The 23,646-nt window shown below is 44.4% G+C and overlaps 1 protein-coding gene across 2 annotated transcripts in view; it reads right to left on the reverse strand.

Annotated features, from left to right (window-relative positions):
* Nucleotides 1-23,646, reverse strand: part of COL8A2 (collagen type VIII alpha 2 chain) — a 384,151-nt gene that overhangs the window by 149,908 nt on the left and 210,597 nt on the right. For both annotated transcript variants that reach the window (XM_073562830.1, XM_073562840.1), the window contains one exon: nt 1,737-1,911. In XM_073562830.1, the coding sequence (XP_073418931.1) occupies nt 1,737-1,899 (163 nt within the window). In that variant the 5' untranslated portion in view covers nt 1,900-1,911. The remainder of the gene's footprint in view (nt 1-1,736; nt 1,912-23,646) is intronic.

A 23,646-nucleotide genomic window follows, 5' to 3' on the forward strand; every position in this document is an offset into this window, starting at 1 on the left:
TGGCATTTTCACTTTTTTTCTTGTTACGCCGTTTAGCGATCGCGTTAATTCTTTTTTCATATTGATAGATTGGGCGATTCTGAATGTGGCAATACCATATATGTGTATCTTTGTTTTTTTTATTGTTTTATTTTGAATGGGGCGAAGGGGGGGGTGATTGGAACTTTTAATTTTTTTTATTTTTATTTTTTAATATTTTTAAAACTTTTTTTACTTTTGGCATGCTTCATTAGTCTCCATGGGAGACTAGATGCTGCCATAACATGATCGCCTATGCTACATACAGATAATGATCATACACCTGTATGTAGTAGAATTGCCAACCACCTGGCAGTGCTCATCGCAACTCTGGCAGTGACAACCATTGAGGCCTGCTGGAGACCTCTAGTTGTCATGCCAACCCATCGGCGACCCCCGATCATGTGACACGGGCGCTGATTAACTAGTTAACAGCCATGGGTGGATTGCAATTCCACCCAAGGCTGTTAGAGGCACATGTCAGCAGTTCAAAACAGCTGACATGTGCCAGAAAAGATGTGGGCTCAGTGCCAGAGTTCACATCAAAGGGAGGGTGCCCAACATAGGTGTACTATTACTCCCAATGTTGGAAAGGGGTTAAAATTACTGTTCATTTATTTATTTTCCCTCAAGATCAGTGGATTATAACACTTGGTCAAATGAGTGATCACCAATAACTATTAACTAATTTTTCTGATCTTGTTTTGCTGCTCCTCTACGCTGTTATAAAAATACCCCCTATACAGGTACGGACTGGGACTGAAATTCAGCCCTGGTATTTGAAGTCACACAGGCCCATGTTGCCCCTGTCCCCAAGAACCAGATGAGATATATTACTAATATTTCCCTGGATGGAGGAAAGGAAGATTTACTACAAGACCAATATTTCTAATGATTCCCTTGGCCTGCTGGGGTAAATGACGGAGTCAGCGACTTTGTGCTCCTTCACAACTCTTAAGCCCCCGTCACACACAGCGATCTTGCTAGCGAGATCGCTGCTGAGTCACAAGTTTTGTGACGTAACAGCGATCTCACCAGCGAGATTGCTGTGTGTGGCACCTATCAGCGACCGGCCCCCCTGCCGAGTATCGCTGATCGCTGTGGAAAACCCTGGACATTTTTTTGATCGTTGGTCTCCTGCTAGCCAGCACGCATCGCTGCGTGTGGCAGGCGGGAGACCAGCGATCAGCGAGCTGGAGCTGGTAACCAAGGTAAACAGTGGGTTTCTAAGCGCAGTGCGGTGCTTAGAAACCCTCTGTGTACTTTAGTTACCAGCGCGCTGATGCAGGGAGCAGGTAACCAAGGTAAAAAACAGCAGGTTTCTAAGCGCTGCGTGGCACTTAGAAACCCGCTGTTTACCTTGGTTACCAGCTCCCTGCACCAGTTTGTCAGCTCACTAGCGATCATGTAGCGGCACACCAACGATCCTGACAAGTTCATATCGTTTTCGGGATTGCTGGTGAGTCGCTGTGTGTGACGGGGCCCTTAATAGTATGGATGTCTTGAGAATTCTGTTAGCAACATAGCAGACAAGGCAGCCCACGACCAGACAGGCCCTTCTGGTATTTTTCCAGATTTGCCAAATGGCCAGTCCGGCCCTGCCCCTATAGCTTATCATGTGATTCCATTTTTTTATGTGAATAAATAACAATGGGTATCATAAAGTGAAAATTAAAACTACATTTCTAGACAAAGAAAGAAATGGAGAAAACTCTTACCTAAATATTGCCCCTTTCCTTCTCTGAATGGAGGCCCCAACGGTCCTTTCATCATTGGATTTACGTATTTCATTTGAGGATATTGTCCTCCTGCAGGCCCACCTCCAGATACAGATCCCATTGCAGCCACCAAAAGGAATAAAGTGCCACGTCCCAGGGACATCTTTACTTCACTCTATGAAATGGAATTTAAGAGTTAGGAAATTCATGATAGTAAGATACATTTTTACACATTATGTAACCTTTTCTTAATTTAAAATGCTTATCTCTCACTTACCAACTTACAAAAGTCTCCACCAGTAACTAAATAGAGCCCCTAAACGAACAATATACGAAAACAAAAAATAATTTTCCAATGAGGATAATAACATAAATATAGATAGTGCACCCAATAAAGGAAAAAGAAAAACAATAGGGGCGACCAATATAATCAATGAAGAAAATAAAGTTTATTGATAAATAACAACAATAAATACATAATGTTAAGGAAAGGTCAGAGTAAAAGACAAATATCAGGAAAAATTATGGAAAATGATCCACAATGATCAAAGGATCCCTGATGTGACATAAAAGCGCACTGGCAAATAAAGCATAGTGGGCTGCTAGCTCAGAGTGAGCTAAATAAGTATGCAAATTCCAAATACAAGTACATAATAATAAAAGTGCTTAGCACTTTAGGACAGAATTTAGGACAAGCAGTCAAGTCACCAAATATCTCTTTAGCTACATCCTATCCGATAAGTGTGTGCGATTATGTAGGAGAATTGATGTAGACATTGATTTCATGCCACACATGTGTCCGTCACAGCACTGTACTTGACAGAAATCAGCATGAGATATGAGAACTGTGCAGTAATACAGCCTTAGTCATTGGGAACTAGTTTTGACTTTTTTTAATGTTTCACTAAAGGACATTTTTTAATTTCTTTTGGACTGGAACCAGAAATCTAGATCCTTATAGCTTGTTTAATATACGAAGATAAGGACAATACAGTGACTGTCTTAGATGTTGTTACATTAACCAACTTCTATCCACAAAGCGGTAGATGTCACGTCATTTTTAAATCTATATATATAAAAGTGAATGTATGTGTGTGTGTGTATCACCAACCAATCATGAAGCATCTTTCATTTCACAAGAGCTGTTTAAAAGAAGCTGAGCTGTGATTGGTTGCTATGAGCAACAGCATGTGTGTGTATCAGCCACGTCCATTCCACATAGCCCCAGCCAATCACTAAGCATGTGTGTGTATCAGCCAAGCTCACTCCACATAGCCCCAACCAATCACTAAGCATCTTTCATTTCACCACAGCTGTTTAAAAGATGCTGAGCTGTGATTGGTTGCTATGAGCAACAGTTTTCCTTGTAGTCAGTTGTAGTAACTGAGGCTTATTATTCTATGGTGTTATTGTCCTTCTGTAAAGCTGGAAATTACACAATTTATTACTAGTGCTGAGCATTCCAATACTGCAAATATCGGTTATCTGCCGATATTCGCGGTATCGGAATTCCGATACTGAGTTCCGATACTTTTTGCATATCGAATACCGGAATCGGAAGTTCCCATAATGCAATGAGCCAGTTTGATTTTATTCAGCCAATGAGGAATCCTAAGAAGTGTGGGCACATCCTGTTATGCATGTTAGGCATGTTAACTAATGGCATGGCTGTGATTGGCTGCGAGCAGACCACCCAGCTGCTCCTCCCCCAGACACACGCCGAACAGTGATCTATGGAAAGTGAAACTAGTGAGGGAGGAGGAAACGACCAGTTCTCATTTCAATGCCAGAACACCCCCCCCTGGATGTTTATCTTAGAAGCAAGAGATGACATCTTGGAAACCGTGCAGACTGTGCAGACTAGCCACAGAAGGTAAATTACTTATTGTCAGCATTCTGCAGCCTAGATATGCACTGAAATTATGTGAAAAGCCCTGTCAACCTGTTCTGTTATGTATTTCCGCCAAGTTGGATCGCCCGCCAGGGCTGGTGGGGTACTCGGTACCGGGCCCGTTGGTTTCAATGGGAGATGTCACGGTAGCTGTGACCCGGTTCGTGGCCCTGGGCGTCCATTGTAAAAGGGAAATGTTGAACGTGTGGATGATGATTAAAGTTTATGAGTGAATGATTTGTGACGCCACCTGTGGTGTTCGACAATGAAGATGTTAAGCCGACGCTGCAGACAGATCCTCTGGGACAGATGGTGTGGTGCAGCTTTGATGTTGTGGCCCTCCACAGGTATGGCTGTAGTCCCAGGGCAGTGTAGATGGAGAGGTAGTGAAGAGATGTAGATGGTGCAGTGCCAGGCACAGAGATGTAGCAGTGCTGAGTGTGTTGGCGCAGGAATAACTGGAGGACACCAGGGCATGTAGTTCCAAAGCTTTACAGTCTGTTGTGCATACAGGTGCCCGCATCTGTGCCGTGTCCTCAGATCAGGGGCTCAGTCAAACTCTAAGCTAGATGAAGCGCTCCGTTACAACACTCCGCCAACATGTGCCTTTTCTGAACGTCTCCCTCTATTGCTACACAACCCCTTTAACATAGTCAATATCTTTGTAACTCCGAACGTCTTTAAAAAAAAATTAATTCCTACTATTCCATTTGATTGGGCTAAACCTCTATGCCTTTAATGTCTCCTCCACCTCCCCCAATACATTCTACATTATTCTTAGTTGTTTTCCTTCATGTAGAATTAACCTACAAGGAAAGTAAGGGTTTATTTTCATTCCGATATGTGTGTCCCATTGACTTGCATTGGTTTCCGGTATCGGAATTGGCGATATCCGATATTTTTGGGGTATCGGTCCGATCCAATCCGATATTTCCCGATATCAGAAGGTATCGCTCAACATTATTTATTACTGTGCCAACATAGACCACCCCCTGTCACAAACTGCAGGGAGAGCCCAGAATCAGGGACTTCTCTTTGTCTGGTATGAAGCACCTCATTAACTTAAAAATTCAAGCACAGATTTAAAAAAAAACAAAAAAAACACAAGACGGATTTCTCCAACCCAGGTATCATTATAATCAGTTTAACAGTGCCATCCTGACAATGTTGGCTCTGATGGGATGATCTGAGATATTAGGGGTAGTAGTCCGGTGGCTCTGACAGGATGATTTAGGATATAAGGAGCAGTAGTCCGGTTGTTCTGGCTGACGGGATGATGTGGGATATTAGGGGTAGTAGTCCGGTGGCTCTGGCTGACGGGATGATGTGGGATATTAGGGGTAGTAGTCCGGTGGCTTTGATGGGATGATGTGGGATATTAGCGGTAGTTGTCCGGTGGCTCTGGCTGACTGGATGATGTGGGATATTAGGGGTAGTAGTCCAGTGGCTCTGGCTGACTGGATGATGTGGGATATTAGGGGTAGTAGTCCGGTGGCTCTGGCTGACGGGATTATGTGGGATATTAGGGGTAGTAGTCCGGTGGCTCTGGCTGACGGGATGATGTGGGATATTAGGGGTAATAGTCCGGTGGCTCTGGCTGACGGGATGATGTGGGATATTAGGGGTAGTAGTCAGGTGGCTTTGACGGGATGATGTGGGATATTAGCAGTAGTTGTCCAGTGGCTCTGGCTGACTGGATGATGTGGGATATTAGGGGTAGTAGTCCGGTAGCTCTGGCTGAAGGGATGATGTTGGATATTAGGGGTAGTAGTCTGATGGCTTTGGCTGACAGGATGATGTGGAATATTAGGGGTAGTAGTCCGGTGGCTCTGATGGAATGTTGGATATTAGGGGTAGTAGTCCAGTGGCTCTGACGGGATGATATGGAATATTAGGGGTAGTAGTCCGGTGGCTCTGGCTGATGGGATGATGTGGGATATTAGAGATAGTAGTCCGGCGGCTGTGACGGGATGATGTGGGATATTAGTGGTTGTAGTCCGGTGCCTCTGGCTGATGGGATGATGTTGGATATTAGGGGTAGTAGTCCGATGGCTTTGGCTGACGGGATGTGGAATATTAGGGGTAGTAGTCCGGTGGCTCTGACGGGATGATGTGGGATATTAGGGGTAGTAGTCCGGCGGCTGTGACGGGATGATGTGGTTTATTAATGGTAGTTGTCCGGTGGCTCTGGGTGACAGGTCGATGTGGGATATTAGGGGTAGTAGTCCGGTAGCTTTGGCTGACGGGATGATGGGGGATATTATAGTGAATGTGGCTATGCGGAGTGGGCGGGGCTCTACACTCAGCTTTATATATATATAGATATAATCATTATAATTTGTTATAACTAAGCATAGCTTGTTACTATGCCCGGGCAGCGCCGGGCTCTTCAGCTAGTAATTCTATAATTCTGAGTCTTGTAAACTAGGTACCAAACTGCCAAACTCTTCTGGCAGTAGCAAATACTACAACAGAGCAGTATATACTAATAATTTCTTTATTTTTATAGTGTCAACATACTCCATAGCACTTTACAAATCAGAGGGTACATGTACAAAGACTAGCCAAACATTACAGAATAACACATGATTCAACCCCTTTCCGGCATCGAGCGTAATAGAAACATGGTGGTGGCAGCATCATGCTATGGGGGTGTTTTTCAGCTGCAGGGACAGGATGACTGGTTGCAATTGAAGGAAACATGAATGTGGCCAAGTACAAAGATATCCTGGATGAAAACCTCTTCCAGAATGCTCTGGACCTCAGACTTGGCCGAAGGTTCACTTTTCAACAAGACAATGACCCTAAAAAAACAGCTAAAATAACAAAGAGTGGCTTCAGAACAACTCTGTGACTATTCTTGACTGGCCCAACCAGAATCCTGACCTAAACCCAATTGAGCATCTCTGGAGAGACCTGAAAATGCCTGTCCACCAACGTTCACCATCCAACCTGACGGAACTGGAGAGGATCTGCAAGAAAGAATGTCAGAGGATCCTCAAATTCAGGTGTGAAAAGCTTGTTGCATCATTCCCAAGAAGACTCGTGGCTGTACTAGCTCAAAAGGTGCTTCTACTCAATACTGAGCAAAGGGTCTGAATAATTATGACCATGGGATAATTCAGTTTTTCTTTTTTAATAAATTTCTACATTTCTGTTTTTTTCAGGCAAGATGGGGTGCAGAGTGTATATTAATGAGAAAAAAATGAACTTTTTTGAATTTACTAAATGGCTGCAATGAAACAAAGAGTGAAAAAATTAAAGGAGTCTGAATACTCTCCATACCTACTGTACATACAGTTAGGTCCATATATATTTGGACAGAGACAACATTTTTCTAATTTTGGTTCTAGATATTACCACAATGAATTTTAAACAAAACAATTCAGATGCAGTTGAAGTTCAGACTTTCAGCTTTCATTTTAGGGTATCCACATTAAAATTGGATGATGGGTTTAGTAGTTTCAGCTCCTTAACATGTGCCACCCTGTTTTTAAAGGGACCAAAAGTAAGTGGACGGATTAAATAATTGTAAATAAAATGTTCATTTCTAGTACTTGGTTGAAAACCCTTTGTTGGCAATGACTGCCTGAAGTCTTGAACTCATGGACATCACCAGACGCTGTGTTTCCTCCTTTTGATGCTCTTCCAGGCCTTCATTGCGGTGGTTTTCAGTTGCTGTTTGTTTGTGGGCCTTTCTGTCTGAAGTTTAGTCTTTAACAAGTGAAATGCATGCTCAATTGTCACTGTCCTGTGTCACATCATCAATAAACACTAGTGACCCAGTGCCACTGGCAGCCATGCATGCCCAAGCCATCACACTGCTTCCGCCGTGTTTTACAGATGATGTGGTATGCTTTCATTTGAGGATATCCACATTAAACTTTGATGAAGGGTTTAGTAGTTTCAGCTCCTTAACATGTGCCACCCTGTTTTTAAAGGGACCAAAAGTAATTGGACAATTGACTCCAAGGCTATCTCATGGACAGGTGTGGGCAATCCCTTCATTATATCATTCTCAATTAAGCAGATAAAAGGCCTGGAGTTGATTTGAGGTGTGGTGCTTGCATTTGGAAGGTTTTGCTGTGAAGGAAATATGCGGTCAAAGGAGTTCTCCATGCAGGTGAAACAAGCCATCCTTAAGCTGCAAAAACAGAAAAAAACCATCCAAGAAATTGCTACAACATTAGGAGTGGCAAAATCTACAGTTTGGTACATCCTGAGAAAGAAAGAAAGCACTGGTGAATAGGGATGAGCTTTCCGATATTGAAGTATCGGAAATTGGCCCGATATTTGCGATATCAGAATTCCGATTTCCGATTCCGATTTTTTTTTCACATCGGAAATCGGAAATCCCATAATCCTTCAGCCTCTGAGCGTTCCGTGGAGCCAATCAGGAGCTGAAGAATTGCTGACAACATTGTGTAACTCCTCTAAGCTTGGTAGGAGACATCCAAACTTGCTAGCTAGGGGCTGCGCTGCGATTGGCTGGCTGGATGGTGTGATCAGGCAGTATAAAAGGCTGCGCCTGCCATTTTAGCCTCACTCTACTGTGAAAGCAGATAGGGATAGGTTGCTGTTGGAGATAAGGAGAGATCTCGGATCTAATAGCGAGCAATAGAAATTGTTGTTCAGCTACTGTAGCAGCCCCTGTGTGTTACAGAAGCAGTCTTTTTCCTCACAGACCCCGCTCAGTTTTTTGTGCTGTGCAGGCTCTTAGTGAGGTGCTTTGTGGGAGTGCAGAGCACATTCACTGCAGCTGCTGCAGATCCTCTTGCTGCAGCACTGTGTGGTGTGTGTCTCACTGCCTTTTCTTTTCATCCCTTAAATCCCCTTCCCCTATTTTTTCCTAAAAGTTAAACACTATATAGGGATTGTGCTGTGAGGGACCCAGACAACCTCTGTGGCTGGTGCCATACAGCACCTGGCCCAGTCCCGGAGAATCCTTCTTTTTTGGTATCACAGCAGTGTCATTTACTGCGCTGTGACATCCGACCGTAACGTATACACCAATACCACAAAAACACGTTACTCTTTGTGTAGGCCACACTAGCTTCAAATAAAGTGTAGCAGACACACCATCATCATACAGTGCCATTAGTGTTTCTTATACCAGTTTGTAGTCCTACAGGAATAAGCACACTAATTCCTAATAATTACTTTCTTGCCGTTCTGAATCCATCAATAGAGATGAAGAAGGCAGGGAGTAAGGGATGTCCCCGCGGTGGCCGCGGAAGAGGTGCATCAGCAGCTAGACATGGTGCACATCCAGAGCAAGCAGCAGGCCCAAGTCACTCAGCACCTACTTTCACCCGGCAGCAGTCATTTATGCGCAGCTTGTTAGGAGTACAGGGCCATAGGCTGACAAGAGAGGATCAAGTAGAAACCGTTGTTGGTTGGATGGCAGCTGAGGAATCCACCTCAATGAGCGCAGCATCCTCCCAGGACCTCTCCACCACATCGGGTCAGGCCACTGAAGAGCAGCACCCATCTGCTTCTTCACCGCCCACTAAATTGCCCAGACATTCAGAGGGCCAGGAGCCAACCTTAATCCTCTTCTCAGAATCTGTTGGCTTGGAATCTGTGTGCCAGCCAGACAGCATTCCTGCAGCTGAAGAAGAGGTAGTGTGCACAGATGCGTAACCACTGTGTGCGTCTGAGGAAGAAGTGGAGGGTGGGTCAGTGCCCACAGTGACCAGACCCCAGTCAGCAGATGATGATGAAACTCAGCTGCCAGTTTCTGCTGACGAAAGTGTATTGGATGACGAGGTCCTTGACCCATCATGGCATGCTGAGGGGCAGCAAGCAAGTGGGGATAGCTCAGAGGAAGAGCTTGCAGGTGTGGCGCAGCGTGGCCGTCCACGTGGGAGAGGAAGAGGGAAAAATTGGTTGTCGGCTCCCTCAACTTCAGCACCCATTAGGAGCAGGGCTCTTTTAAAGAACACAAGGGGTGCGCCCAAGAGTTGTGGTGCATGGGCCTTTTTCGACCAAGTTGCAGATGACGTTACAGTAGTCAGATGCAAGCTTTGTCGACAAACTGTGCGGAGATGGAAGAACGTCAGCAACCTTAATACCACCAATATGTTGACGCATGTCAGGAAGAGGCACCCTGTGGAGTGGCAGCATCACACCCAAGATGATTCACCACCTGCAGCTGGTTCCCCACCTTCCACCTCTTCAGCCACAGTGGCCACCTCTTACTCCAGCTCACAAACAGCTGCTCCCACTTCCCGCTTCCTCCAGAATGCCAGGGTGCATTTGCAGGCAGTGTTGTACGGCGGCACACTGTCTGTACTTTGTCAGCATCAGCATCCCAATCGCTGGCATCCTCACACTCCCAATCCAGTGTGCAGTCATCTGTCACACAGGTGTGGGAGAAAAGGCGCCCGTACTCGGCAAACCACCCACGAGCACAGGGCATGAATTCTCGCATTGCCAAACTGCTTGCAATGGAAATGCTACCATTCTGGCTGGTGAGCAAGCCAGCCTTTATCGATATGTTGGGGTATGCAAACCCACAATACAGCATTCCCAGCCGCTTCTACTTCAGCAAGCAAGCCGTCCCCGCCCTGAAACAGCATGTGGAGCATAAAATTAAGCATGCGCTACAAAATGCAGTTAGTAGCAAGGTCCACCTGACCACCGACGCGTGGACCAATCAGCATGGCCAGGGACGCTACATTTCCATCACCGCCCATTGGGTAAATGTAGTTGAGCCTGGAACTGAAGTAGACAGTGCAAGTGCGTGGGTCCTGCCAACTCCACGGATTGCAGGCCTCTCCTCCGTACAAATTGACTCCTCCTCGTCAGACTCGCCTGCACCCAGATGTACCACAACAACCGATCTCAGCACTGCATCGGCCAAACATCAACAGGCCGTGTTGAAATTGGTTTATCTGGGTGATGTTAGCCACACCGCAACCGAGCTGTGGAACATGCTCAAGGAGCAGAGCGACATGTGGCTTGCGCCGCTCAACCTCCAGCCAGGTATGGTGGTGTGTGACAACGGCCGAAACCTGGTCACGGCTCTGGGCCTAGGTGGTGTGACTAACATTCCAACACTCCATGCCTTGCCCATGTCCTAAACTTGGTGGTGCAGAGTTTCCTTAGGAACTATCCTGACCTTGAGGAGCTGCTGCACAAAGTCAGATACGAGTGCTCTCATTTGCGGCGTTCAAGCATGGCTGCATCGCGCCTTTCAGCCATGCAGCGCAGATTGGGCCTGCCCGAGCACCACATCATTGTTGACCTCCCCACCAGGTGGAATTCGACTTTGCATATGCTGCGGAGGTTGTGTGAGCAGCAACCTGCAATTATGGGGTTGCAGCTGCAGCAGGCGCAAAGTAGGCGACACACATCTCAGCACTCCCACTTCACAACCACAGAGTGGGCATCCATGAAGGACATATGCACCATTTTGAAGTGCTTCAAGGACTCCACTCTGATGGTGAGCGCGGATGCTGCCCTACTCAGCCTGACTATTTCCCTTAAATGCCTTATAGAATCATCACTTAAAGGACTAAGGGATGAGGTTTCTCTGGAGGAGGAGGAGTATGATGAGACACTTGCACCAACCAGGCAATCTTCATCGGCCCGGTTTGTACAAAGCTCTGTGGGTGCCTCACAAAGGTCCAGGCAGGACACAGCAAATGAGGAGGATGGATGAGGAGGACTATGAGGATGAGCCAGAGGAGGAAAGTACACAGCGCTCTACCAGTAGTCACCAGATAGAGTGTGGATGGGGTGACGCAGAGCAGCCAGAGCACAATCCTCCAGCTGGTGACAGCGATGCATGGCCAGTTAGCAGCCTTCAGCACATGAGTGACTTCATGCTGCAGTGTCTGAGAAATGACCCACGCGTGGCTCGTATTCTTCACACAAATGACTACTGGGTGGCCACCCTCTTAGATCCACGTTAACGGGACAGCCTTCAAAGCCTAATTACACCATTGAACCGGGAGCGTAAAATCCAGGAGTACCAAGATGCACTGGTTAATTCACTCATGTACTCTTCTCCACCGCATAGCAGTGATGCGCATGCACTAGCAGGCACCTCAGTGCGTCCTGTGCCCAGCGGAATCCATTCCGAAGCCGGTAGCAGAAGCAGTACATCTGCTACTGACAGGTTCAATATACCCAACCTGTTCCAACGGTTTCTGAACCAGCAAACAGTTCGGGCACCATCAGCACAGACAGTGCAATCCACTAGGAGGCAACGTTACCGTGACATGGTGGCACAATACCTCTCCACCCCTATCAGTGTGCTTCAGGATGGATCTGCCCCCTTCAAGTTTTGGGTCTCCAAATTGGATACATGGCCCGAGCTTAGCCAGTATGCCTTGGAGTTCCTGGCTTGTCCTGGTGCCAGTGAGATTTCTGAACGTGTCTTTAGTGCAGCTGGCAATGTACTAACAGACCAACGTACCAGACTATCCGCTGCAAATGTGGACTGGCTTACATTCCTAAAAATGAACCAGGCCTGGATTTCTGATGACTTTTGCTGCCCTGGGCCAGAGTAGACAGGTTCCATGCATGGTTGGTAGCAGTATGCATGCTCTGTCATGTGCCTATGTTGCACACAGCGTCATCTGTTATGCCAGTGCTCTGGCCTCTACTACCAACATCTACCTCTTGGTTCTGTGACTGACTCTTTCACCTCATACTGTTTTCCATGGGCTCCAGTACCGCCAGCTAGTGCCCATTTCCGTGACTGCTGATTTCACAGCATGCCGTGTTTCTGGGCTCTAGTACCGCCAGCTAGTGCCCATTTCCGTGACTGCCACTTTCACAGCATGCTGTGTTTCTGGGCAACAGTAACGCCAGCTGTACCTCGTTAGACCAAAGTGGAAAAAAAGGACGACAGATGCCAAACACCTATAGGCAGAAGCACAAGAGGCGGGATCCAGCCACGCCGGCTGTTTCATGGCAGTGAAGTGCGGACACAGGTGCCTCCCCCGAGGGGTAAACCGAGTTCCAGCATCGCCAGCTGGTTCTCGGGAGTGCCCAAGGGCACGGGTACCTCCTGCTCCAAACAGTGTTTCGACAACGCTCGCCGTTACACGGTTGTGTCCACCGCACTGTTCCACGCCCCTGCCGTATATCATTCCGGCTCAGTTTGCTGTTATCCGTGGTGTCGGCAGTGTAGGAGCCCCCTACATGGACTCCGGGACCTGGCTCTCAAGGCTGGTCTCGACAGTGCCAGTAAGCCCTCCTCCTCCCCTGCTGCGACTGTGGAGTAAAGAAGACTGTGTCCGGGTTGCGGAGGCAAATGTGGCTCTTGCACCTTCTGCCGAGAAGACATTACTCTGGTAGAAGACCCAAGACAGGAAGACAGATGCAGAAGACCCAAAACAGGAAGACAGATGCAGAAGACCCAAGTAACATTAGCTGGTGCCCGTTAGTTCCATTGGCTCTTATGCTGATTTCTGCTGCCTATACGGGTTCCAGACTCACCAGCTGGTTCTCTCAAGTTCCTGTGCCTACTGTTACTTCTGCGTATTTCCTCTGGGTTTGGGACATTCTGCGACCAGCCAATAGCAGGATAACCATAGACAGAGGTTTAGGAAGCAGTAGGAGCAGATGTACATGAACCAAAAGCAGAATATCAATATGCAGAATTACTGAATAACAGTAATATAATCAGCAGAAGAAGACTAAGCATGGTTTAAAGGGAAGATGAAGGTAGCACACACCAACATAGCTAATACAATGGGGTATGAAATATAATATACGCTACCAGCAGAAGGATAATAATAACCCCATAATACTCATGGTGTTGTGGACTAGAAAAAGACCATTTGTCAAACAGACATATGCAAGGGGGAGGAAGAAAGAAAATCTGAAGAAGATCTGAAGCTGCGCATGCGCCGTCCCCGGACCGGCGGCCATCTTGCCGGCGTCCATGCTCTCGGAGGCCACCGCAACATGGCGGCGCCCAGCAAGGGGTGTGCGGTGGCCTCCGGGCTGCGAAGAAACGCCGGCGGAGCCGCCGCCCCTGCACCAGAGCACAGCCCGCTGCCACCACCGCACCGCAGAGCGCCGCCCGCTGCCACCACCGCACCGCAGAGCCTCGCCCGCTGCCACCAGCTTACCAGATACCGTGCATTGCGACCATAAGATGCACCCCCCACTTTCCCCCAAAATTTTTGGGGAAAAAAGTGCGTCTTATGGTCCGAAAAATACGGTATGTCAGGCACACAAGGTGTAATGTGGGGACATAGCCCACTCAGTATAGCAGTGATACCATCTAGATACATTAAACAGAGTCATGACACAAGAAATAAATCTGTCCTACATTACCTATTAAATGCCCATGCACAAAGACAGGTGGGAGGACCAGGTACCCCTGTCTTTGTGCACGGGCAGTTTTAATTTAATAATGTAAAATCACTAACCCTAACCCTAACTATCCCTAACCCCTAACCCTTACCCTACTAACCATAAACCCTAACCCTACCCCAACTAATCCTAACCCAAAGAAAAAACACCACTGTTAAGAAGATGTTTTCCTGCTACAGCTTTCGCTCTGTGCATTTTTCTAGCGATTTTTTTGCTCCTCTGCAACCTCCTTCCCCATTATCCTGAGGTGTTTCCCCTCCATTTTATCCATTATATAGCACTGTAGTTGTCATTTTGTAATTCCGATTTTTTTTCTCCCATTGACTTGCATTGATATCGGAAATCGGAAATTCCGATATCCGATATTTTTTCAATATCGGAAATCGGAATTCCGATACGATATCAGGCAATATCGCTCATCCCTACTGGTGAACTCATCAATGCAAAAAGACCTGGGCGCCAACGGAAGACAACAGTGGTGGATGATCGCAGAATAATCTCCATGGTGAAGAGAAACCCCTTCACAACAGCCAACCAAGTGAAAAACACTCTCAAGGAGGTAGGCGTATCAATATCCAAATCTACCATAAAGAGAAGACTGCATGAAAGTAAATACAGAGGGTTCACTGCACGGTGCAAGCCACTCATAAGCATCAAGAATAAAAAGGCTAGACTGGACTTTGCTAAAAAACATCTACAAAAGCCAGCACAGTTCTGAAATAACATTCTTTGGACAGATGAAACCAAGATCAACCTCTACTAGAATGATGGAAAGAGAAAAGTATGGCAAAGGCGTGGTACAGCTCATGATCCAAAGCATACCACATCATCTGTAAAACACGGCGGAAGCAGTGTGATGGCTTGGGCATGCATGGCTGCCAGTGGCACTGGGTCACTAGTGTTTATTGATGATGTGACACAGGACAGAAGCAGCCGAATGAATTCTGAGGTATTCAGAGCCATACTGTGTGCTCAGATCCAGCCAAATGCAGCCAAACTGATTGGTCGTCGTTTCATACTACAGATGGACATTGACCCAAAACATAAAGCCAAAGCAACCCAGGAGTTTATTAAAGCAAAGAAGTGGAATATTCTTGAATGGCCAAGTCAGTCACCTGATCTCAACCCAGTTGAGCATGCATTTCACTTGTTAAAGACTAAACTTCAGTCAAAAAGGCCAACAAACAAACAGCAACTGAAAGCCACCGCAGTGAAGGCCTGGAAGAGCATCAAAAGGAGGAAACACAGCGTCTGGTGATGTCCATGAGTTCAAGACTTCAGGCAGTCATTGCCAATAAAGGGTTTTCAACCAAGTACTAGAAATGAACATTTTATTTACAATTATTTAATCTGTCCACTTACTTTTGGTCCCTTTAAAAACAGGGTGGCACATGTTAAGGAGCTGAAACTCCTAAACCCTTCATCCAATTTTAATGTGGATACCCTAAAATGAAAGCTGAAAGTCTGAACTTCAACTGCATCTGAATTGTTTTGTTTAAAATTCATTGTGGTAATGTCTAGAACCAAAATTAGAAAAATGTTGTCTCTGTGTATAAAAATCTAACTATAAATATAAAAATTGTGTATAAAATTCTTGTAAAAATAGAATGTGAATAGCTTAATTTTCTCAATTAGCAAATTGCAAGGTGAGTGAACAAAAGAGAAATGGAATCCAATCAATATTTAGTATGACCACCATTTGTCTTCTAAACAGTTTCAATTCTTCTACAGACAGTTACACAGTTTTTGTACAAACTCAACAGGGAAATTGGAGAACTAATCACAGATTGTCAATGGGTGTAAGCTTGATTCCATGATGTTGAGATCAGGTCTTTGTGGGGGCCATATCATCGTTTCCGGGACTCTTTGCTCTTCTTTATGCTAAACATAATTCTTATTGACTATTACTGTATGTTTGGGTTGTTGTCCTGCAGCAGAATAAATTTGGAACTAATCAGATGTTTCTCTGATGGTATTGCATGATGAATAAGTATCTGCTTGTATTCCTCAGCATGGAGAACATCATTATTACTTTCCAAATTCCCCATTGCACTTGCTAAAATGCAGCCCCGAACTTCCAGAAAACCTTCACCATGTTTCGCATTTGCCTGCTCATTAATGTACTGCTCTCTAGCCATTCGGAAAACACCCTTGATCCCTAAAGTTATGACTCATTTCCTTTTGTATTTTAGGCAATATATATATATATATATTTTTTTTTTTTTTTCCATCTTTTACATTTTAAAAACTACAAAAAGAAAATAGGCCAATGCAAAAGTTTGGGCACCCTGCATGGTTAGTATCTAGTAGTACCCCCATTTTGAAAGCATCACAGCTTGTAAACACTTTTTGTATCCAAACATTCTTGTTTGAGGGATTTTCATTCATTCTTCCTTGGAAAATTCTTCCAGTTCTTTGAGATTCCTGGGTCGTTTTACACCCACTGCTATTTTGAAGTCTAGCCACAGATTTTCAATGATGTTCAGATCAGGGGACTGTGAGGGTCATTGTAAAACCTTCACTTTGCTCCATTTGAGGTAGACTATGGTAGATTTTGAAGTGTTGTTAGGGGCATTATTCATTTGTTGAAGCCATCCTCTTTTCAATTTCAGCTTTTTTACAGATGGTGCTATGTTTGCATCAAAACCTTGTTGAATTTTCATTGAATCCATTCTTCCCTCTACCTGGGAAATGTTCCTAGAGCCATTGGCAGCAATACAACCCCAAGGCATGATTGATCCACCTCCAATGCTTAATGGTTGGCAAGATGTTCTTTTCCTGAAATTCTGTGCCCTTTTTTCTCCCCACATACCATTGAGCATTGAGGCCAAGGAGTTCTATTTTAATCTTATTGGACCACAGGACTTGTTCCCAAAATATATCAGGCTTGTTTAGATTTTCTTTTGCATACTTCTGACACTGAATTTTATAGTGAAGCTGCAGGAGAGGTTTTCTTTTGAGGACTCCTCCATGAAGGTCATATTTCTGCAGGAGTCTCTGAACAGTAGAACAATGTACTACAACTCCAGAGTCTGCTAACTCTTTCTGATGGTCTTTTGCAGACAAGAGGGGGTTCTGATTATCTCTCTAGCAATCCTATGAGCAGCTGACACTGAAATGTTGCTTGGTCTTCCAGACCTTATCTAGACCTCCACTATTCCTGTTAAGTGCAATTTCTTAATTACATTTCTAACTGAGGAAAGGGCAACTTGAAAACGCTTTGCTATCTTCTTACAGCCTTCTTATGCTTTGTGAGTCTTCACCATTTTCATTTTCAGAGTGCTAGGCAGCTGCTTAGGAGAGCCCATGGCTGCTGTTATTCTGTTATTTGGCACAAGGTTAGAGGACCCTGCATTTTTATTAAGCTGTGAAATTTGCATCACTTGGCCTTTCCTAACAATGATAGTGAACAAGCCATAACCCTAACAGGCGAATTAAGGTATGAAACCTTGGTTTAAATTATCTGAGCACATAAATTGCCAAGGGTACACAAACTTTTTCATTGGTCCATTAAAATGTAAAAAGTTACAAAAGATATTTTTGCTTGCCTAAAATAGAAGGGAAATGTGTTATCTTTAACTTTAGGCCTTTTAGAGATCATTTAATCTTCAACTTGCATAACTGTTTACAATGACAGTAATTTTGACCACGGGTGCAAAAACTTTTTCATGCCACTGTAATTTAGATTTTGACTTATCAGCCCAATGCACCAGCTAGAAATGTTCTATCCCCCCAGTTCCTATGTATTCCTGTATAGTTAAGTCAATTGGCCTTGTTTCCATGTCAAAGGTATGAAGTTTTGGCTACAATTCTTACATGAAAACCACTTTTGGCCAGACTTCTCCGAACATTAGATGGGTGTAGCTGTGTCCCACTGTTTGCTGCCAGTTCTAAGCTCATGGCCCTGCTGGACTTCTTCCAAAAGGAAGTAAGCATAAATGACTTTTGTCTGCTGCACTACATTCAGGGTTGTCAACTCGACATTTTATTTTTTCTGGACAGCTTAATAAAAATTCACGGACAGACAAAAATTTTTACGGACACATTGGAAAACTATAATAAATGATAACGATTATAAGTGATACATGTCTACAGCCTAGAAATCTGATATGAAGACATCTGCTGCATCTACTGTAAAATGCTGATAATTGCAATCAAAATAATCAGTATAAGTTTCTTCAGCTTGAAAAAAATTGTGGAGGCCTTACATTTTTCTTATGGAAAGGAAAGAAAAGTGCCCTATTATTGCTGACTGTCCTGGAATTTCTGGATGGTTGGCAACCCTGACTACGTTTCTTTGGCTTACCACTGCGCCTACAGTCTTCAATCTTTCTCAGTTCTTTGAATTTTCAGTGCTAAGAAATACAGGCAGAAACTTATCCATCATGCAATACCATCAAAGAAGCATCTGATTGGCTCAAATATATTCTACAGAAGGACAATGATGCCAATCATACAGCCAATCTCATTCAGAACTTTCTTCTGCATATAGAAAAACAAAGAGTCCTGTAAGTGATGATATGGCACCTCAGAGTCCTGATCTCAACAACATGGAGTCTGCCTGGGATTACATAAGTAGACAGAATGAATTGTGCAAGCCGTCATCCACAGAAGATCTGTGGCTAGTTTTCCAAGATGTTTGGAACAACCTCAGTTCTATCAGGCGTGTGAAAGGGAATCTAGAAGAATAGATGCTTTGATGTTGATTTGAAGGCAAAGGGTGGTCACACCAAATTTTGATTTGATTTAGGCTGTTGTATTGGTTATTCACTTTGCATTTTGTTACTTGATAAAAATAAATCCTAATTTTCTCTAGTTTTTAAAACACATTCTTACTTGGCAGCATGTGCCCCACACCTACTTCCTACTTTTGCACAGTACTGTTTATATATATATATATATATATATACAGTATATATATATAAGCAGCGAGTGAAATAAATATCGACCAGTCCATGTAACCAATTTTGTAAGTAAATAATGTTTGTCTCTAATTGGTTTCTTGTTTCTGCAAGATGTGGAGGTTTCCACCATTCTGTTATGGGCCATGCACACAAAAGCCGTCTTCCTTAGCGTGTCCGCATCGGACATTACCTGCCTGAATCCTGCTCATACAGGTACCATACACATGATCAGGTTTTTAAATACATCGGTTAGGGACTGCTCTGAGATGGGTATACCTTGACGTTTGGTAGAGCGGCTTAGTATACATTTTTTGCAAAAAATATATCAACCAAAAACCCTGTTTTGTTATTTTGTTATCATCTTTTACTAGCACTTGCTGTTTACTGTCACTTTTTTACAACAGAATATTTTTATACGTTTGTTTTACTGTGTTTTTCTGTGATTCAGTCTTTTGGTAGTGTGAACACTGTCATACAGACTTGTTCGCTGTGTTCTTGGCCCATGTGTTTGTGTCTAATTGGTTCCTTGTTTCTGCAAGATGGGTAGGTTTCCACCACTCCCTTATGGGCCATGCACATGTAGGCAATAGCAGGTACGCAGGATGCAGTGACGAGACGTGAGACTGAGTTGTACTTTGAATAGTAACTTTATAAATTGAAGCCGCTAGGGCTATACTAAGCAACCAAAAGCAAAATAACAACAATTGTCCTCGCAGGGACTCAGTACAAGCAAACATTATTAAAGACAACACGAATAACCCGGCAAAGGCCGGTTACTATAGGGCCGCAGTATGGCCGACTACGGGTCCTTATTTCCTATAGTGTCACTTATCCGTCCTGATGTCCCTCAGCGTCTCTGATGAAGCTGCTTTGGCGTCGCAGCCACTGGGCCCAGCTGCTGAAGATCTGGCGTAGTCTTCGGGCGCCCCAGCACCCAGGAGGGGTTGGGGCGCAACAGGCCCTGGGTGAGTCCTTTGATGAGGTAACCCCCTGTAAAGACAGCGGGGTTCCGCTCGTTAGCGGGTTCAGGGAGACTCCAGTCCCCAAGCAGGGGTTTGTCACAGTTACCAGGAGTGGTGGTTGGTAGGCCACATGCATGCCCTGGGGCTGGGCAAAGAGTCTCTCTGTTGGCGAGGAGTAGGCCCCAACTGCAGTCTGCAGCGGGGTGATGGCAGCTGCGGGCGGTGATGGACAGGCCGCAGCCGCGGGCTGAAGCGGGGCGGCAGCGGGCAGGCCGCAACTGCGGGCTGGAGTGAAGTGGCAGCGGCTGCGAGAGGCAGCGGACAGGCCGCAACACGCTGGAGCACAGCAACAACAGCCGCGGATGACTGTGGGCCGGTCGTGACCCCGGATTGGAGTGAAGCGGCAGTCTCTTGTCGGTAAGCTCGGCGAGTCCTCCCTGAAGGGTACTGTAAATCTCCCCTCTGTTGCTGGTCTCCTCTCTGGTCACTGTTTGTTGCTCTGGCTCTCTCACGCCCCCACAGTCTCTTGCTCCGTGTCTGCTGTTCTGCTGACCTCCTTGTGCGCTTCCTGCCCCTTTTATACTCGCCCCTCCCCTTGCTATCCTGTCACTCTTAGCCGTCCACCTTCCTCCTCCGTTCCCCGGGTACAGTTCCCTTAGGAACCTAGATGGCGGTCCCCTTGGTTCCAGCCTGGACACTCTGCGGGGGGCCCTCCTCCCTACACACACAAAAGCTGTCTTCCTTAGCATGTCCACATGGGACATTACCTGCCTGAATCCTGCTCATACAAGTATGAAACACATGATCAGGTTTTTAAATACATCGGTTAGGGACTGCTCTGAGATGGGTATACCTTGATGTTTAGTGGAGCAGCTTAGTATAAATTTTTTGCAAAAAACGTATCAACCAAATACCTTGTTTTGTTATCATCTTTTTACTAGCACTTGCTGTTTACTGTCACTTTTTTACAACAGAGTAATTTTATACGTTTGTTCTACTGTGTTTTTCTGTGTTTCAGTCTTTTGGTGGTGTGAACACTGTCATAAAGACTTGTTCACTGTGTGCATGGCCCATATGTTTGTGTCTAATTGGTTTCTTGTTTCTGCAGGATGGGGAGGTTTCCACCACTCCCTTATGAGCCATGCATACAAAAGACGTCTTCCATAGCGTGTCCACATCGGACAATACCTGCCTGAATCCTGCTCATACAGGTACTATACACATGATCAGGTTTTTAAATACATCGGTTAGGGACTGCTCTGAGATGGGTATACCTTGACATTTGGTAGAGCGGCTTAGCATACATTTTTTGCAAAAAAACGTATCAACCGAATACCCTGTTTTGTTATCATCTTTTTACTAGCACTTGCTGTTTACTGTCACTTTTTTACAACAGAGTATTTTTATATGTTTGTTTTACTGTGTTTTTCTCTGTTATGCTCCTGTTAAACCCTGATCTGTCTCCTTTCCCACCCCATGAGGCATGGGACAGCAATGTAAGTTAACAAGAGACAAAGACAAAACAGGGATAACAGAAAACCTCTATCATACATAAGCACTAACCAACAATAGGGAGGATAGAGATGGGGAGGAATAAACTAAATGGGAACATGGACCAAGGGAGATAAACACACACATACTACAGCAAACCACAGATCACTACTACAACTTCACTCCAACCACTTAGCTTTAGCACACAGCACAGGAAGATTAATCTTTATCGGGTGAGGACAAGAAGGTCTGGCTGGTTAAAATGCAGCTGAATAATTCTGACCAGCATAGAAAGGGTCGTTAACCTCTTCAGCACCATTGGAAACTAAATCCATTTAATAAGGGACACAAATCACACCATCTCTAAAGAAGACCTGCGATTCATTACTTGACGTGACCGTCTAACTCCAGGTCTTTCATGGGAACGTGACACCATCGTGACACAAATGTATTAAAACAAAAACATCAAGAAAAAATGAGAGTTTTTAATCCCTCAGAAAATATATATAAACAAAAAAGTAAATAGAATTGTAAGAAAAGTCTCGTCATATATGCAAAAAATTCACATTATTAAATACAAGATTTCCCCAAAGACAAGACATAATAAAGTTACAAAAATTACAAGAAGTAACATACATAAAAAGGCAGACAGTGATGCAGCCATGATAGTGGCGTGGGGACTTATGTAAACAGATAGGGGCCAGAAACTCCCATGTTAATATATAAAACAATCGCCATATTGTTAATACATAAAAATACCACCTCATAACATAGAGGTGAACAAAGGTGAAGAGAAGTAAAATGCAAATAGGAGCTCCCTATGTAAAGGGAAGCAGTCACAGTATAATCCTTCAAAAAGCGTTAACAATAGTAACCATATACATAAGCAGCAGGAGTTCCCTTATCCATTGTAAAGGTGTCACCACGTCACATGAACATTTAAAATTTGCTAGGTTGATGAAAATGAAATAAGAATGAACATTTGAGCAAAACATTGATCCCAAACACACGGCAAAAGAAACTGTCAATTTGTTTCAAATAAAGAAAATAAAGCTGCCGGAATGGCCAAGCATAGTTACAAAAGTGGTGACGTATTCAATACGTATTTCACCCACTGCATATAAATGAATCTGGTTAATGAAAACCAATGAGGTGGAAGTTGTTAAATTAGAAAGTGTAGAGACCATAGAAAATTTGGAATAACAACCAAAGAACCAGTGGTAGGATTATAGGCACTCAAGGCTCACTGTTGTGTGTTGAGAATAAAAGCTAGCACAGCTGGTTTGATCTTACTAAAGAAGTGTTCTAACATAAGGCTGGCTATGATAGAAATGCACCAGAACATTGCAGCTTTTTGCATAATTGGATGCATAGCAACATACCATTCAAAGTTCCCAGGTTGACCCCTGTCCATTGCTAGAATGGGTAATTGACTATTTGAGTATCAGATTTGGACCATGAAGCGATGAAAGAATGTCCTGTAGTCTGATGATTTTTTTTTCTTTTAGATTGTGTCATCATGTGAACGGGCAAGTGGACGTTTCATAGAGTTTGTATTTTAGAAAGTTTTCACTGCACTGAGGGCATAGATCCATAACGGCAGATTATGAAGTACTTGTAAAGCCCTTGGATAGAAGGGGTCATGTGTGTCCTGTTTGGTCACACACGTATGTAAAAACCTGGCATCATGACCCTCTGTATATTATTGCCACTAGTTGTCTGTTTTTGATACTTAGACATGTACTGTACAAAATTGGTTACACTTAGCAAATCTGTCTACGTTTCACGTTCTTTGACACCTAGTAATAAAGTTCATAGTCTACTTTTTAGACACTGCCTGACTTTTATTCTAAAGTCTGTAAATCCTGCTTGCTTATGTGTGAGAATAAAAGCATTTATCCAAGTCATAGATGTGGTTAAAATGCCTTTACAGCACAGCCGGGTGGAGGTGTAGAAATGTATGAGTGTTTTTAAGTTTTTAAAGCACACTTGCAGTGATTTAAATATTACATCTGGGAAAAGTCTGTGTTATATTAGGGGAGCCAAGGCTGGCAATTGTTTGAATACCAGCAGTAGGAGGAGGCCCAAAATATATACTTTTACAAATATCACAGGGTAAAAAATATGTGAAATAAGGGAGTAGGAAAACATGCGTTTCTACAACAGACGCCTCTGTAATACAGAAGTCCTTGCCTGACTCTCCTGCTTATGACTGTCTAACTAGCTTTCTCCCACTCTCATTAACCTGCCAAGCTATCAGATCTTCTTGACCTCAACATTCTATTTCAGTCCATTAGCTTCTTCAGCAACTTCTGTTTGTTTGT

This window comes from Dendrobates tinctorius, unplaced genomic scaffold, assembly GCF_039654945.1.
Source record: "Dendrobates tinctorius isolate UK_male_01 unplaced genomic scaffold, ASM3965494v1 ptg000015l, whole genome shotgun sequence".
In the NCBI taxonomy this organism is placed as follows: Eukaryota; Metazoa; Chordata; class Amphibia; order Anura; family Dendrobatidae; genus Dendrobates; species Dendrobates tinctorius.